This window comes from Necator americanus, chromosome I (assembly GCF_031761385.1).
Source record: "Necator americanus strain Aroian chromosome I, whole genome shotgun sequence".
NCBI lineage: Eukaryota > Metazoa > Nematoda > Chromadorea > Rhabditida > Ancylostomatidae > Necator > Necator americanus.
In genome coordinates, this window is record NC_087371.1 from 33,094,191 (window position 1) to 33,111,943 (window position 17,753).

Consider the following 17,753-nt stretch of genomic DNA (forward strand, 5'->3'; position numbering starts at 1 on the left):
CGGCCCGGAAGATGCGGCGCCGCACAAGGCTGGCGCACTCCAGTCGAACTCTTTGTAGAAAAAAGTGCGCCAGAATCCTCGAAGCCGTATCTTTTTTACGGCAATTAGGAAAAAATGGACGGAATCTCCTCCCCATAATTTATATGCCGTATACGAATACTCCATCTGAGATCCGTACCACCTCAGATTCGTGGAGTGATGCCTTTAACCTTCGATTATCCACAGTAGAGCAAGGAAGGTCTTGGTATAAACACTTCAAACCCATTCATATTCTGATATTACTATACTATTGGTGGCCTAGTGCATACTTTCCTGATTATAATCGGGTCAAAACGACTTGAAGCCTGGTGAAGCTGCGTGAACGCGGCGAATTTGCGATTGAGGTGGGATCATAGCTAGCTACACTCGAACTGGGCAGTCGAACTCCACCTCTCCCCTTCGGGCACACTCGCTTAAGTAACTACACCAAGGCTCTGTTCGTTTGCCTCAGAAGCTTGCAGTATTTCAAAACCCAACGACAACGAATCAGCACCCCCAACATATTTTCATAAGAACACGATTTGAATGGTACAAAAATTCATTGAAATCCCTTTAAATGAAACAATGTAATAAACAAATATTGTTTAATCTCGTAAATGCAAAAGAGTGGCCATTCTTGGCAAAAAAAAATCAAACTCAAACATAGAAGTTGCAAGAATAATAGAAAAAATAATATTCTTACAATATTTATGAAGAAAGGCATCGGAAACTTAGGAATTTAACCGGAAAATAACCAGCCTTGAAAGATCACAACGTATATCATCGAGTAAAGGGCAAAGCATTTTAAAAAAAAAGAAAAGAAAAGGATGTCGAGAACAATGTGGAAATAATGACTAGAAAAATGACTAACTATTTTGAAGGCTAAAATGTAGTCAAGTAAAGATACAAAAGAAAAAACGACAGTGCGCATATTTCGCAACAAAAGCATGAACAATAGATATGACAGTTCCAACGCAAGTTCCCTCCTCTAGTTAAGCTGTTTTTCCCGGAACAGTTACAAAATTAAATACATATGTTAAAAATATGACAGGAAATGTTTTCATATTATGCCATAAACAGCACAAAAAAACTATCCTCTTCCACAGATCATGGTGGTTGCTCGCAGATAATATTATGTACGGGAATCGCCGTAAATCCTGCAAGCAGAATTCCAAACGTATCTGATATGGAAACAAAACCCATACTGAATTCCTTCCGGTCAGCCGGTACCTAAATATGAACAGATAAGAAACTGTAGATCATTAACGACATATCCCTTCCGTTTAAGGCATCATCTCTATAAAAATCATCCTTGTGCATCATAGTTGGATAGTTTATCACTGTAAAACGCAGACATAAATGGATATCCCACAAAATCCTCATGTTGACCTAAACTTTGAGAAAAATATACAGCATACCGAGAGTTTGCAGCACTATGCCGAAATTTTTCTGGCTGTCTTTGAGCGGATGGCAGAGTCCCTCATTTCTTACAGAAAATTAACCACAAAGAGTTTTCAATTTTCAGAGAGATTTCCGAACTTATATCAACGCAAGGAATGTTTAAAAAAGAAATAATTCGAAATATTTACATTTGAGCGCGAGAGTACGATTAATTGTAATATGAAATTCTAACAATTGTAACAAAAGGCTATTTATATGCGCAGGTTTACAGACAGGCTAAATACTCGCTTTGAAGCTATTAAAATTCTAGTAGTGTTTTGTACAAAACCTTCAAAAGTGCAACAGGATGGCGAATCACTTTATAAGAAGGCTTTACCTAATGATAACACAACTTTAGAAAACTAACCTCCTTGTGGATCACCCTAAACGTATTGACATACGAAGCACCGCCAAGAAGTCCTTCATACACAATCACCATCATTAGCAGGAATATATGCGAAATTATTGGATGGAGTGTTTGGAAGTAGAGAATTGTGGCGTTCAGTACCTGCAACCGCACACTGAATAATATTCAACGTCCGTCAAATTTGGTGGAGCAGCTAGCACCTGCAGCAGAGCTAGAAGCGGCAATACTTCTCCCGGCAGCGCAATTATATCAGACGATGATCGTGAGACAAACACGCCCACTTGATACAATACCTGGTACCAACGATACTGACTCTGTGGACCAAGATTGAATCCATGCGAACAATCGAATTCTAGCAGCTCCAGCTGAAACCGAACATATCAAGATGCATTTTTTGAACCCATGGCAAAATACAATTGCACAGTTAAATCACCAAGCTTGGCTCTACAACACGGGAGTGTTCCGAATTTTTTAGTTTAATTAATCATTCATAACACCTTCTCCGAGCACAAAAACAATCTGAGATTCAACGGTCCCATTTTCTTGATTAAATGCAAAAAAAATGGTGTGGAAAATGCCTTTTTGCCCAATTCACAGTTAATTTTACTTATCTAAAAAACAAGAATGATCAAATTAAGAATTCGGAATTATTTTGAGCATTGGTGTGCGGAATCCTCTGTCGAATGACATACAATCAGACAAATCTAGGGATTTAACTACTTTATTATTTTTAGAAAATGATGTGTCTTACTCACCAAACCTTGATTGATGAAATATTCCGCAAAGTAGACTATAATCAATGGCAGCATGTACTTAAACAATGGTGTGATTAACTTCAGCTTCTCGCAAATAGGAATTCCCCTCTGGAGCCGTAGAGGAGAAGAAATCACTGGAATATGCAAGTCTGCTTGCTCAGAAATTGTGGTCAGAAAAGTAATCCGCTGATAAGAAAAAAGTACAAGGAGTATTTCCGAGGTTGTTAAGTGGGAATGAATTAAAACTGAACTTTTTCAGTTTGAAAAATCCAAAGAATGCTAAACTTTGCTGTAATCCAAAGAAAATCCAAAGAAACATTGCTGTAATTGTTCACCATCATTTTCTCCTTCCTGATCACCCTCGTCGAGCAGCGGTCTTTCAATATCAGACTCGGAAGATGTGGAAGTAGTCCGCGCTCGATTTACGCAATCTGAATAGATTATCTTCCAGATTTTCTTTTCAACTAGCGCGTTTCGAGAAGAACAAAAAGCAGTAGCAAAACGAAGAGCATCTACTTTCATTGACGCACCAGTTTTGTTCGGGACAACATATGTTCTAGGACTGCAGATGTTTATCCTATGTACGGAATTCGGTAGCTGAAGGATAAACCAAAACCTGCAAACCGAAGAGTAGTTACGAGTGTTTAATACTCAATTCCATGCTTGGAAGCATAAAAAAGAGAGAACAGATTAGAGCGAGAGAGTAGAAGTATGAGCTACAATTGAAAAAGAGCCTGTTTCCTTCACTTCCAAAAAACCAAGATAAAAACCGACATGATCGCAAAAAATTAGATCAGATGTACTGTATGCGTTGAAAGATTTAAAATTATTTTTCCATGTACTCAAGAAATTTGAAACCAACGTGTATGCGAACATCAACGGGATTATTAGCATGCTGTACAGAGCGGTTTGTGGGGAGAGATGCAACATCAGTGGATCGGTGAGAACAGCATACGTCATAGCACCTATTATTCCTGCGCCTCCTGTGCCCGATGACCACATTGAAACTACTTTTCTGTAAAAAAAAACTTCCATGTAAAATAAACAACAAAACAATAAGCATCAAAGCAGCAAAACAAATTTAAAACTCACGAATCAAAATATGAAGCTAAAGCCAAATAAGAAATTTCTCCAAGACCAGACCCCCAACTGGCCACAACAACACCTAAAATATCTCAAAAATCTGCTGCAGATCTTTCGACTTGAAGCGGATAACTTGAACAAAAAGAGAAATACCAAGAAAAGACAAAAGATAGATATACCTAACAAAGCCACAGAGACGTTACCACTAGCAGCAACGAGCACAAAACTCAACATTTGCGCAACAACAACAAGGAAATGACGGAGCCTGAAAGCATGATGAACAATATCAAACTTATTTTATTATAAAGGTTCTACACTGATATTCCTGCTCCTTATGAGCATTTTAAAAAGCATTACTTTTCTACTGCACATCATCGCCGGAGGTCCCATACTATGTCGGAAAAGCAAGAAAATTCGGTTTCCCAATTGTTTCAGACTGTAGTTAGTAGAGAAACCATGAGATTAAATCACTATCAACAATTACCAACGATAGTTGAATCAAATAACCTGGTACCTGCAATCTGCATAAAGGGTATGCTAACATGACGACGCAATGGCCCTTAGTGAAGGATTGTACCGAGCTCCTCCTCCAGAATGCGAAACTCCCCAGACCTCCTTTTTCTTCTTCTTTTTTTTCCCTTGTTATTGGTTATTCACTAGATTTTTTTTCGTGTAACAGCGCTTGAATGGGTTAAATTGTCTCAACAAAAAGCTTTTGCATTAGTTTCATTGTTTTTTTTTGCTCCTAGGAAGCTTCTGAGATCTTAATTCGTAGAGGTTTAATTTTTGTCTCATTCTACATAACTAACTTCTGAGGCTAAACATGCAAGATTACACAATAAGATGGGCAGAGACCCCTTAAAAAAAACTTACGCCTTTGAGCTTAGGGATCAGAAGCCAAAACCGAAATAAAGAAAAGAAGCATAGGTGCTATAGGGTCGAGCCGGACCCTCCTCAGGTGAAGGGGGTTTAGCTCATGAGGTGCAGTTCAGGTGAAAGGGGTCCTTTCGCCAGCCATCCAGAAGTGAAGGGGGTAATTTCGCCAACCGTTTAAAAGTGAAAGAGGTCCTTTCCCCAACCGTTCAAAAGTGAAGAAGGTAATTTTGCCAACCGTTTAAAAGTGAAAGGTCAGAGCACCGATTATCGCTTCTCTGAAAATGAGGTTCTCCTGGTATAACGACTACAGGATGTGAGACATGAGAATCATGCACAATTACGTTAAAAAATGGGACGAAAATTAAATCCCTATAAACTAAGACCTAAGAGGCGTCCTACGGGCGAAACAACGAGAAAAAACTATAGGAAAAAAACTCTTCTAAGATGACATAAGCCCATCAAGACAGTATTATACAAAAAAAAATAATTGGAACGATAATAAGCAAAAAGGAAAAAGCTCCGGGAAGTTATCATCTCACTACACAGTAAGCTCAGTGAAAGTCTTCACGCGGGCCGCTTGACGCGTCGCATCCTTACGTTACCATCCGTCTTATGCGGGCACCAATATAACGTAAAGTCGTTCAAGTGTTATTTCTTACAACATGCGAGGTATTAGAAGATGACTGACGAAGTAAATAAAGATAAGTCTCACGAAAATTATCCTGCGAAACCGATAAAAGCTACTACATACGTACCCAAATGGGATCATTTGAATATATAGCGGAGCGGTCACCTTCACTACCAAAGCAGGAATTATATCTGCCAACAAAACTGCTCCGGTTGAAAGTTGCTGACATTTCCTGTCGATAATCACTTCCTGAAAAATAATTGAACTGGTTGCAAATGCCATAATTTGTCGCATACTGCAAAATTTAATACTCTGAAGTATAGAAAAAGAGAGAGTTACTAGTAGGAGAAACTCGAAAAGAAAATAACCAAAAGTGGGGTTAAATTGGTAGTAATCCATTCTTTACAAACCTATTTTTGCTTAGCAGACTTCAAAATAAGAAAGAGTCTTAATCTCATCTTATCTTAGAAGCATAATTGACTGCTTATCGAAAAATGTGGTAGCAAACAGCAGTATGTGCGACTTACTCGACAACTATGCGTTGCGTTCATACTGCTACCACCATCATCGCCTTCAAGGATATCCTTTGCAGCGCTGAGCATCACCACATAAGCGAAGTTGTTGCACAGACCCAGGATCCTTCGAAATAACATAAGAGTGTGTAAGGTATTAACTTTGTTCGAAAAAGAATCTCCCCTATCACTCAACCGTGAATTACACGAAACAGCTGCTTGACGAAATCCACAGAATAGGGAATATGTCAGATCAAAAGAAAACATTCTTCGAGGGTTGTTGAGATGAAATTTTATGCATGAAAAAATGAATTCAACAGAGGTTGGAAGCTCATTAACGTTACTGCACTTTTCGCCTACCTACTTCCTTTTTTATGTCAACAAGACAAGAGAAATAACATAAACTAACCAGAAGCTAACGAGATTGCGTGTCGAAGCCGTCGATGTCAGGCGATCACCAGGATTACCGTCGAATCCGTCATCGCTGTTCCTTCGCCTGGGAGGCATGTGAAGGTCAGTATTGGAATGGACCTTAAGAACAACATTAATGTACAGAAGAATAAAAAATGTAATTAAAATATTTTAAAATGAAATTTTCTAGGATATCCAATGGAAACTGTGAACGCAAAGAAATCTGCTTTAGACAAAACCACATCGAAACAATGGAACAGTATGAGACTAACTGGTTGGTGCTCCCGAAAGATCTACAATCGTTTTTCCTTGAGAAGTTGCGATTATATCAACATATGCTATTACGGTAGCGATGGGAACAGTACGTGACCCTGGCGCCCGATTGTCACAGCTTTAAATCGGGCGCGAAAGTCGATATTTCAAATCTGCCCGGGGTTTTTCGCGCCTGCACTTTCGACCTCGGGACTTTGCACAGGTCTCTGGATCACGTTTTATTTTCTGTGCTTGAGGTTGGTAGTGGATGGTTGTTGGACTTTTTCTCTTCTCTCTCGGGTTGCTCGAGCTGCTCAAGGAATGGTGGACGTTCTCAGGAATGGGTTTTTCCTCCTCACATTTTCTTCAGGGCTTCGTGACAACACTTTTCGATATTCTTATTTTCTTTCCACGTAATTTTTGTCCTAGAGACGTGTATGTGCTTCGTTTTCCCATATTTATAAGCTCATTTCTCCCATTCAGTTTCGTTTTCCTTCCGGAACTGCTCATGTGATCCTTGACAAGTGACGATCGCCAAACGAATGATGAAACTTTAATCGATTTACCTGAGAACATGGTAACCTCTTTGCAGGTGATGTCTGACGCAGAAAACGAAGTGGAATGTCGTCGTTCATCGCGGCGTAGAGAGAGTGCACGGCAACAGAGTCGACGAAGTGCACTAGAAGCCATGAAAGAAGCTCGCCGCAGTGGAAAGGTACACCGAGTAGATGTGAGTTACTCTTCTGCTTCTTCTTTGAATCTAAACGACATCTACTGACTACGTGGTTTACGAGTTACATGCTTTTACAGTTACAGATTTTTATCTTCCATGGCTAGAATTTATTATAATGTCTAATTGGTGAAAATTTTAGCTGGACAGCCTAATCGGAAATGTTTATGAAGAAGTGGATGAGGACGAATACAACGAAATCGTACGAAAACGACAGGCAGCAGACTTTGTCGTTGATGACGGTACTGCTTTTTTTTTTTGTTTACCAACTAAAGTAAATGTCAATGACGTATGATGGCAATCCCGCCAAGATTGATAGACTGTATGTAAATTTATGGGTATTAATGCGAAAATGTACAAAATGGAAATGGATTTCCTGCCCACAATGAATTGACGCTTTTTCTGGGCCTCTTGTGAGCTATGAGCGATGGTAACGAAAGATGATAGAAAAGAAAGCGAAACTTTCTGAAATAGATAGAACTTGTGAAATATAAAATAAAATGTCAAATATACGTATATAAAAATGTAAAATATAATAAAACTGTCAGGGATATACGACTATACGTCCAAATAGTCACAAATTATAGCCGTTTGTATTTGAATTTGTTTGAGCTGTTTTTACTGGCGCTTTTTTTTCTTTTTTTTTCCTCGAATTCACTCAAAGTGCGTAAGGAAAACTGCTGCCTTTATGTACGGGATATTGCTTTTAGACGGTAGCGGTTATGTTGACCACGGAGCTGACATTTTCGATGACGAAGAGGATGAGGAGGATCTGTCAGAGAAGAGGAGCAAAAGGAAGAAAAAGGACAAGAAAGGCAAGCCGCCCTCATAGAAGGAGTTGCAATACATATTTCACAAGGCATTTTGATTACAGATCCAACACAGAAAAAGGACCTTGGTAGCTATTTTGCGCCATCATCGACACATGTTCGGGGGAAAGTAAAGGATGATGTGAGCGCTCTTACTGCTGATAATAATGTTATGACACAGATATCAGGATGAACGTAGCCGAATTTTCTAACCAAAAACGCTCGTTACAATGCTTTTCAGAATATGTTCTAAAAAATCAATGTAAAGATGTTTTTCTGAAGGCTGAAGTGAAATTGGACGATGACGAAGATCTGAAGGACATGTTGGCTGGAATAAATGATGAGGCTCTTGAAAGTGACTTCTTCTCCCAATCTTCGCCAGCACCATTAAACAGCTCTAAGAGAAATCCATTTAAACGAGAAGGTAAGGGAAAAGTCTTGAAAAACGTAGAAAAAAAGGACGCATTTCTCTTGTTATTTTAATATCATTCCATTTTAGGCAGTAACACATTTTCGAAAATGATTTTAGTCCTAGGGTCAAAACTCTACGTTAACAACACTTTCCAGCATCGCCAACAATTGCTCCACGAAAAGTGAAGGTAATGAAATTGGCGACGCCGACCGCAAAAAATGCTCCGACGCATCAAGCTCAGGTCGTTCCGCAAAATTCCGTCAAAACCGAAGTGCAAATGGTGAGGAATGTGCGAGCGTGCTTTCGATTCTCTTTGCCTCACCGTTTCGTGTCTCCAAGGGCAACAATAGTTGCAGTATCGCAGAAATGCATGTACTTTCCAGAATGAAGAGGTCCATTCTGACATTCCTAACCCCTTATTTAACATCTTTTAGCATCTAACGTGTATTTTTCGTCGTTGCTTAGTCTACGTTAAACTAACCGTTTACACTAAGTGCTTTAGCGAGTGGGAGGGAGGGGAGGTGTATCTGCAGCGAGAAGCAGAAAAATGAGGAAGCTATTTTGAGCTGACCGAGCTAGACAGTGAAAAAACGACCTTTTTTTTGCTGTGAGTGGTGTTTAATTTTCAGCTCTTCTTTAATTCAGCTTTATAGTTTGTATTCCTTTTTTTGTGCGCGAGTAATTCAAAGATGTTTTGATACACTAAAATTCCTTGATTTTCTACTAGTTCTTTCACAACTTGATATTATCATTTGCAGTGTTTTCATCTGAGGAACTCTCATTCGAAAAATGTTTTGATGTCAATATTCTGTTTTTGTTTCATATTTAGAGTTACTATTTCTGGTACAAATTGGAAGAATTTCTCTTTCGATTCATTTGCTTTATTTTTTAAGAATGGTGATGATGACGATGATTATGGGGCGCCGGACTTTGATGATTACTATGAACCACCTCCTGTTGCTGTTTCGTCCTCTCCTAAGACAGCCAACAACTCGAAACAACTTGTTGAGTCTGCTCTTAATACCGAAATTAAGAAGGAGATCGAGGAAAAGGTTCGGTTCTGTTCTGCTGATTCTTTTAGCGTGTGAAAGGTTCAAGTGTCGCATGCAATTTCTAGGTAGAGAAAATGGAGGCTGAAGAAAGTGCTGAGGAAGTGGAAATGAAGCTAGCACCAAAACCAACTGCTCAAGCTATGCTCTCTACTGCTGACTGGGATGACAGTCAAGAAATGTATGTTGAAAAAAAGGAGTTTGAAGGGGCCTCGTCTCCATCAGATTGATGGATTCATTCCAGAGAACATGAACCTGTTGTAGAAGTAACTGCAGGATCAGAGGCCTTTTACGTTAAGGAGGATGGTCAGCAAATGATAAGGATGTATTGGTTGGATGCTTTTGAAGATCCCGTAAAGCGTAGTGGTGTGTTTCTTAATTTTCGTCTTGCTTCTTTGTTTTTCAAATTTTGCGGTATTTTTCCAGTTTTCAGTTTCTTTTTTTAAAAGATGTTTTTGTGGCTACTTGTTTTCCTTCAGTATGAATGCATCTAGGTACTGTATATCTGTTCGGACGTGTGAATGTTAGCGGTAACACATGGGCTAGTTGTTGCATTACTGTGAAGAATATTTTCCGTCAAGTGTTCTTCTTGCCAAGAGACACGGTAAGTAGTGGGCAACATCCATCCTGGTAATTTTCTGGGTATTCATTCGGTACCTTTCGTTATTACATTCAAGATTGAATGGAAATGGTGTTGTTTTGGATCGTTTAGGCAGTAAGCGTGATTTCCTCGAGTGTTCATATTTTTTTTTTGGTGAAACAAGTGGAGTGCACCTCGCGCGAATTTCACCGTGGGATTGTGGCTGACTGCCATAACTCCTCCGTTATTCGCGCAAAAGTATCGCGAAGCGATTATAAATGCAGTCGAGTAGATCTTTCAATCCTACGTTTGTACGAAGGGTTGTCTTAGCTACTCGAACAATTCGCTTTCCTTGTTATATCAGTGCTACAGTGGTTTTTTTTAAATTTTCATAGTTGCTTGCTTTCATATTGTGATGATTTTTTGTTATTTCATTTTAGAAGCTCCTTCGAGGGACGAATACGAACGAGCAAGTAAGGGATGAAGATGTGTTCGAAGAAATAAAGTCGGTGATGAAACGACATTGTGGAACTGCTTCTTTCAAGTGCAGGGTAAGCATTTTGTAGAGTTTACGGAGAAAAACGATGGTTTTGCTTCCTTTAACGATGCTCTCGATCAAGTTTCTAGAGAATAAATCTGACTCGTTGTTAGCAAGCATGTAATAAAGGTTTATTTGCGCTAATGAACCATATTCTGAATCCTTTGGTACATCAAAGGCACAGGAGTATAAACTAACAAAAACTGGGGCTGGAGACTTACATTCTTACCCTGCTTTTTCCATTATTTTTCTTGTTTTTTTTTTTTTTTTTTTTTGAAGAGAAGACTTTATATTTTTAAATTTAGCAAGCGAAAAAGCGCTTCATGAATGACGGAACGATCTCAGGAGAGCATTCAACGGACGAGGTCAAAGTAATAGAAGTGCAGTATGAGGTGCCTATTTCTTCATTTATATGTTCTGTACATAACTTACTACGTAGTGGTTCAGAGCAATCATCCGAAGCTACCAATTGATCTATCTGGAGTAACGTTTTCTGCAGTGTTCAACACAACAACTACAAGTATGGAGCGACTTTTGGTGGAGAAATCGATGATGGGTCCTGGTTGGATAGATGTGACCAACTACAGTAGGTTTTATTTACAGTGCTGTTGGTTCGTTGAGTTCACGACTTATCTAGATCTTATCGTTTTGCAATAAAAATGATTCCTTCAAGCTGAGGTAACAGCGAAACAATCTTACTGCGACTACGAGTTCAGCGTGGACATGGAACGCATGCGTAATCTCAACTATAACTCGGCTATAACACAAATCCCACCACCTGTTCGTATGTTAGTGCTCAATGTTCTGACAACGCTCAACGAAAAGAAGGAGAACGAGGTGTGATTTTATTGTTGAAATGAAGTTTATGTTTGTAGAATGTCTATGAACTAGATGAAGGAGGTTTTCCTGAAATGAGAGTAGCAGCGATGCAGACATATTCTCTAGCTTAGTTGTGGAAGTTGCTCCGACATCACAGCACTAGCAATATTTCGATGTGAACTCATCATCTGTGGCTTGAAGAACTAAGAAATCTATAGGATGGGCTTTTACTCGAATCGTTAATGATTTCGCTGTTTATAGGTCTGCATGATATCGACGTTATTTAACCCTGCTTGTAATCTGAGTAACCCAAGTACAGATCAGAAAAATTTACATCGATTATGCAGTGAGTGTTTCTACTATTTATGTGGAAATACATAAAGAATTGCGATGTTATTTCTTGTCAAGACCGATATAGTTAGTGTAGTTAACATCATCACACAGATATCTTCTGTTTTCAGTGCTTACAAAACCTTCTGGCTGCACATTGCCTTTTGACATCAAGGACCAACTAAATAAACGTGGCCTATCCGACATTGTGTTGACGGCCAGCAATGAAAAAGCTCTACTATCGCTTTTTCTATCGAAAGTTCATAAGTATGAACCTGACCTTATTGTGGTGAGTAATTTTGCTTCACCTTGTGTGAGAGGATGACCGAATGCACCAGGGAAAATCTTCGTAGCATCGGTGGTTCAGTGGTAGAATGCTCGCCTGCCACGCGGGCGGCCCGGGTTCGATTCCCGGCCGATGCAATTGTTTTGTTTTTCAGGGCCATGATTTGTCAGCGTCTATTTCTGTGCTAGTATCGCGTATGGACAAGTTGAAAGTGGCGAATTGGTCGAGAACAAGCCGCTTGAAGCGCACTATAAACGTGGGAAAAGTGGCGCATAACAAGGCCGGACAATGGGAGTTAACGGCTGGACGAATGCTCGTGGATTCGAGGTAGTCGGTGACCATTCTATAATGTAGTTTTTCGGAAAACGAATCCTAAGCTTTCTGAATATCGGAATTTGCAGGCTATCGGCTATGGAACTGGTAAGGTCTCGCAGTTATGATCTCAGCGAACTTGCAGCACAACTATTAGGAGTAAATCGAGAGAACATTTATGCTAACGAAATAGGAGCAAAGTTTAGGTCGGTTTCTAAACAATTACTGGCAAAGCCGCGATTATAATTGTAGTATTTTTATGTTGCTTGCTTCAGTTCCTCACAGTTACTTTTGAATCTTATTCAATGGAGCTGGATGGACCCCTGGTTCTCATTGAGGGTGATAGCACAAATTAATGCACTCCAGTTAGCCATACAAATTACAAATATAGTTGGAGGTGTTACGGTATGCAAATTTCGTATTTTTGCAAGATGTTCATGACTTGTGGTGTGTTTTTAGTCACGAACTCTCATGGGAGGAAGAGCAGAACGAAATGAGTATCTGTTATTGCATGCATTCAACAAAGCGAATTTCATAGCGCCGAATAAGTATCAACCAAATTTTAAGAGGGGTAAGCTCAAAGTGGATTCTCTTTCCGTGAAAAAATATTCCTTAGCTAAACCAGAAATTTCTAGGAAAACACGAAAGAGATACTAAGGATGAGAATGTTGAAAATATTGACGAAAATGAACCGGAGGGAAAGTCGAAAAACAAGGCACAATATTCGGGAGGACTCGTATTGGAACCCAAGAAGGGTGAGTTGATTTTCTGGTCCAGAGTTGACGTCTTTTCTTAACCGGTTTCGGTTGGAATGATAAACAGAGAGCATGCTATTTTCTGATAGTTGCTTGTTATTTAATAGCTTTTCTGGCGGCCTTGGATTGGATATCTGAATATCTGCTTTATTATCTTTTCTGTTTTTGATTCATTATAATTCTTTCAAGAATTTCAGGTCTTTATGACTCCCTTGTCCTTTTGCTCGACTTCAACTCTCTTTATCCAAGTATTATTCAGGAATACAACATTTGCTTCACCACTGTTGCCCATACAAAGGTGAGCTATATTCTACTTCAAGAAAATTGTTCGTTCATACAAGTGTGCTAGAGGATCGTCGTAGGCTACGGAGTTATTTGGAAATCTGTGGAGAGTTGTGTTTTGTAGAAGGGTATTTTGGCGTAATTCAATTCATGGATGCGGTAGTCGGAGGCGGTGCTTCGACCCACTTTACTTTTGGACGCTTGACGAAAGGACAACTTCACCTTCGACGATTAGAGAAAGGAATCCTTTTACTTTTGGACGGTCAACGAAAGGACTTCTCTCACTTTTGGACCGTTGGGAAGGAATTTTCATCACCTGAGCTGCGCCCCATGAGTTAATCCCCCTTCACCTGAGGAAGCTCCTAACTATCACATCGATAATTCATTTTGTTCAACTAGCAATTTTCTTTCATTTTTGCTCCAGGACCCTACATTTTTTGTTTCATCATTTCATTCGTTCTTTTCCGTAGTGACCATATAGACGATTTGAGGATGGTGACGAACTGCCTGATATCCCATCTTCTAGCCTTGCAGAAGGCATTCTTCCATGTGAAATTCGTGGACTTGTAGAGAGGCGAAGGCAAGTCAAAAAATTGATGAAAGACGCACCGGAGACTAAGAAAAAACAGGTTTGCACAATTTACACATAGAATACGTGATTATAGCGTTCCGTTTTCTATGATACAGTCTCTTTTAGTACGATATCCGTCAAATGGCGTTGAAACTAACTGCGAATAGTATGTATGGATGTTTGGGTTTCCAACAATCGAGGTTTTACGCGAAACCGCTTGCGGCGTTGATCACTTCGAAGGGTAGAGAGGTATGTCTTTATCTTGATGTAAAGTACAATCTGTCTCGCCTTTTGTTGAGTTGCAGATAATCCCTTTTTCTTCAAGATTCTAATGCACACCAAAGATCTGGTTGAAAAACTTGGATACTCAGTAGTATATGGTGACACTGATTCAATAATGATCAACACTAATAGCACAGACTTGAAACAAGCAAAGAAACTAGGATTTGAGGTGAGTGTTGTACTCTGTTCGTGAGCACATGAAATATTATATATTTGAAATCATAGATAAAACGTCAAGTGAACCAGTGCCACCGCCTTTTGGAACTTGAACTCGATGGTGTTTTCAAACGTATGCTTTTATTGAAGAAGAAGAAATATGCTGCACTCACTGTAAACCCAGACAATGAATTGGACACCAAAAAGGAACTCAAGGGTTTGGATATAGTGAGGAGAGATTGGTCACAATTAGCGAAGGAGGCGGGAAAGTGAGATTTTAGGAGTTTTTTTTTCATGTCATGACACCAGTTTCCTTTTTTCAGCGTTGTTGTCGATCTAATTCTTGATCCTAAGCTTTCGCGGGATGAACTGGTGGCAGAAATTCATGAATCACTGCAGAAATTGAGATGCAGACTCGACGAAGGCGTGGATACGAAGATGTTTGAGATCAGCAAAGTAATTTGCTTTAGATTTGTCGTTGTTCATTAAGTTACTACTATATATAATTCTTTATTCAGCAACTTACGAGAAATCCCAAAGATTACCACGATTTGAAGTCCCAACCTCATGCTGCTGTAGCGATGCGGTTAAACGAAACTGGGAAGTTTTCGTTAAGGCACGGTGATATCGTGGAGTATATTATTTGTGAGGTTGGTAATCTGTTGCTGCTTTTTCTGCCACAGACTCGAATTTTTAGCATTTCCCTAAAACTGGGTTTTCCGAACTGAGGATTGAGTTCATAGATTCTCTTCATTTCGTCATTGACAACTTATTTAAGATATTGCTTCCGCAACGACACCGACATAGAATATATAAAAACATCAAAATATAAATAAAAAATGAACAATAATAATAAATATGTATTAAAATGTTTGGTTTGAAACAGATTAGCAGGGTCTCTTGATGCGTAGAACTGGAGTTAATCTAGACGGACCCAAAACATTTAGGACCAACTGGCTTCTAGAAGCGCATCAATTTGTGAGCAATGAATGCTTCGTCCAAATGTAAAAAGTTCTACCTCATTAAACAACCGTAAATAGCAGTGTCTCAAGGAGGTGCAGAGGACTTCGTACACAGAAGAAATACAGGCACTGATAGTATGTGTTGACTGAGAAACAGGGTTATTTCGATTTACATCTCTGTTTAGTTTTTGATGAACAAATTGGTCCTGATTCTTTACCACTATAAATGTCGCACGATCGCAACTTTTCCGATTTTTTTTCTCTTTTTCTTGTTTGCCCGATCACTGCAGAACAAGCCAATAGAAGCCGTGTGTAACTATCCTTGATTGAATCTCTATTGCTCATAGTTAATTTTTATAAAACTGTCATGTGGAGAGCTGTCTAAATCAAACTCCATTTATAACCAAATTTATCGAATGGCAAGTGAGTTACATGGGAGAGTGTGACTAGTCATAAATCTCTTTTTTTCTCTCCAGAAATTTAAGGAATGTGTCATTTCATGTTCATCGATTAGTAGTTTCTGTTCAGGATGGCACGAATAATTCTGCAATGCAAAGAGCTTACCATCGTACGGAATTAGAGTCAAATCCTGAGTTGAAAATCGGTGAGTTGTGTGAATTCAGGATCGAAAATTAGAATGAATTTTGCAACTTGTCGATAGTCAAATTTTAGCAACAGCCAAGATTGTTTACAAACTTTATTACGGCTAACGTTTCGGCGTTGTCGCCTTCGTCAACTGACGAAAATTTGACCATCGACAAGTTGCAATCTCTAGGCCTGGTTCAAGCAAAGTCGAACTTTTGCACTTCTAAAATGAAGTTTCCTTTTTCTTAGATCTGCACTACTATCTTGCTCAGCAAGTTCACCCGGTTGTATCAAGGTTATGTGCTCCAATAGAAGAAACGGATGCTGTAAGAATTGCTGAAGCGCTTGGTAAGTCCTTAACTTCATTTTGTTATTCAGTTTAGAATTTTCCTTTGTAGTAGTAAGATATCTTCAATATTTATCAGACCTCGACCTAGACTACCTTCTTACTTTTTTAGAATACTCTTTTCCAACTTTTAGGGATGGATTCAACATCATATCGTCGTTCGGCTGCTGCACATGCGTCTGATGCTGCTGCCGCTGAAGACGAGTGGGCCTGGCAAGGACCAATCACTTATGATCACTGCGAGGGATTGAAGTTCATTTGTCCTTCTACAGGGTGTGGAAATGAGCTGAACATTAGAAAAGCAGTGGAAGAGCACGTACGAATTTTGTTGGATAGTGGATAATACCATATTAGTGTACTACTGCATCCTATTAGCGCATTCCTTCAGGAGTCGACGTTCAAGATGTCTCTGGAAACCTGTAATAAGTGCGGCGCAGAATTATCACCTTATTCTGCCTATATATGCAATAAAGTTGAGGATACTCTGAGGGAATTTGTTACTAAACATCTCATGTCGTGTTTCAGGTGGGGTTTATAAGATTTTTTTGCCTATCAGCTTTGTGATAGCACTTTGAATAATTATCAGTTCTGGTGTCTAGGTGTGATGATCCAGTATGTGAGTTCCGTACAAGGACACATTTGTTGAAATGGTGTCGCGAAGGTCTTGAGTGCCCTAAGTGTACTGCAGGAGTGCTAAAAAAGGAGGTAAGATCTTGTTTAGCTATTAATGAACCGTTCTGTAAACCTTATAGTTAGTTTATCCTGCTAATTTATTTTTGTGCGCCTCTTAACATGTTATCTTTAAGTTTAGGGGTAAAGGGGAACTAAGACCTAAGGATGAATCTCTCATCTGAAGCTTAGATTCTATTGTTGTTCTTTCATGCTGTTTGATTGAATAACTATTGTTTGGATACTAGTTGGCCGATGGCAGTATAAATATTTTTTCCTAAGATTTCTGTAACACGGAATTTGCAGCCACTAGATTTATTAGTTGTTTTTTTTATCTAAAAATGTTTCAGTACTCTGCCAAGGATCTTTTCGATCAGCAAATGTTCCTGAAGCAAGTTGTTAATGTGCATGCGGCTTTAGCAGAGTTAAAAGCGGAGCAAAGACGTAAGTGTGAATTGGACGTTTTTAATATCAACAGCTTTGATTTTTTGTAATTGGCTTGCTAATTGAAGCTTTCTTCAGGTACCATCCAAACGAAACCTGGTTTTACGTCATTAATGACGCTGTACAGCAACTTATCAGCTATAATAGATAGGCATCTGGACAAAAATGCATATAGCAAAGTTGATCTCTCTTTTATCTTTGCACCCATGATGAAAATTGAATGATTCTGCCCAAAAAGAACCTTGATTCTTGCATTTTGTGATAGTTTTGTCATGTATAACACTAATATTTTTTGGTTTGATTTTCATTCACATATTTGTCCTCAAGTATATTTCTATTTTCCATTTACTATCTGGTATGGACATTAACGGATTTTCATTGCATGATTGCGGGTAGCTAGCTATATGTGGTTAGGTTGGTTCTCATAGCCATTCTTCTAAGCAGTAAAAGACAGCTCAAGGTTCACTTGCATCCCGTAGGGTTCTCATCAGAAC

At 39.1% G+C, this 17,753-nt stretch overlaps 2 protein-coding genes across 4 annotated transcripts; one reads left to right on the forward strand and one right to left on the reverse strand.

The window, feature by feature from the left end:
* Positions 1–1,125: 1,125 nt before the first annotated feature.
* On the reverse strand, positions 1,126–6,977 carry RB195_007595 (uncharacterized protein; the record flags this gene model as incomplete). 2 transcript variants are annotated; one of them, XM_064181314.1, is made up of 13 exons in its annotated part: positions 1,126–1,248; positions 1,826–1,966; positions 2,026–2,190; positions 2,581–2,714; positions 2,916–3,011; positions 3,111–3,196; positions 3,443–3,595; positions 3,673–3,745; positions 3,843–3,928; positions 5,295–5,416; positions 5,695–5,806; positions 6,089–6,210; positions 6,909–6,977. In XM_064181314.1, the coding sequence occupies 13 exons, from the start codon at positions 6,975–6,977 to the stop codon at positions 1,126–1,128; spliced, it is 1,482 nt and encodes a 493-aa protein (XP_064038112.1). The 2 variants fall into 2 exon arrangements, with proteins under 2 accessions (XP_064038112.1, XP_064038113.1); XM_064181313.1 differs by lacking the exon at positions 6,909–6,977 and having other exon boundaries at positions 6,089–6,186.
* RB195_007596 (uncharacterized protein) lies at positions 6,938–17,483 on the forward strand (the record flags this gene model as incomplete). 2 transcript variants are annotated; one of them, XM_064181315.1, is made up of 35 exons in its annotated part: positions 6,938–7,072; positions 7,215–7,314; positions 7,783–7,887; positions 7,947–8,023; positions 8,164–8,305; positions 8,449–8,573; positions 9,187–9,345; positions 9,411–9,523; positions 9,587–9,708; positions 9,837–9,946; positions 10,363–10,473; positions 10,766–10,852; positions 10,908–11,046; positions 11,134–11,297; positions 11,541–11,625; positions 11,741–11,898; positions 12,050–12,222; positions 12,297–12,413; positions 12,483–12,612; positions 12,667–12,778; positions 12,843–12,962; positions 13,160–13,260; positions 13,736–13,873; positions 13,942–14,064; positions 14,141–14,266; positions 14,323–14,522; positions 14,577–14,709; positions 14,772–14,903; positions 15,744–15,819; positions 16,050–16,148; positions 16,281–16,462; positions 16,535–16,671; positions 16,746–16,851; positions 17,166–17,259; positions 17,338–17,483. In XM_064181315.1, 35 exons carry the CDS (start codon positions 6,938–6,940, stop codon positions 17,481–17,483), a joined length of 4,377 nt encoding a protein of 1,458 aa, XP_064038114.1. The 2 variants fall into 2 exon arrangements, with proteins under 2 accessions (XP_064038114.1, XP_064038115.1); XM_064181316.1 differs by having other exon boundaries at positions 7,031–7,072.
* Between the last annotated feature and the right edge of the window lie 270 nt (positions 17,484–17,753).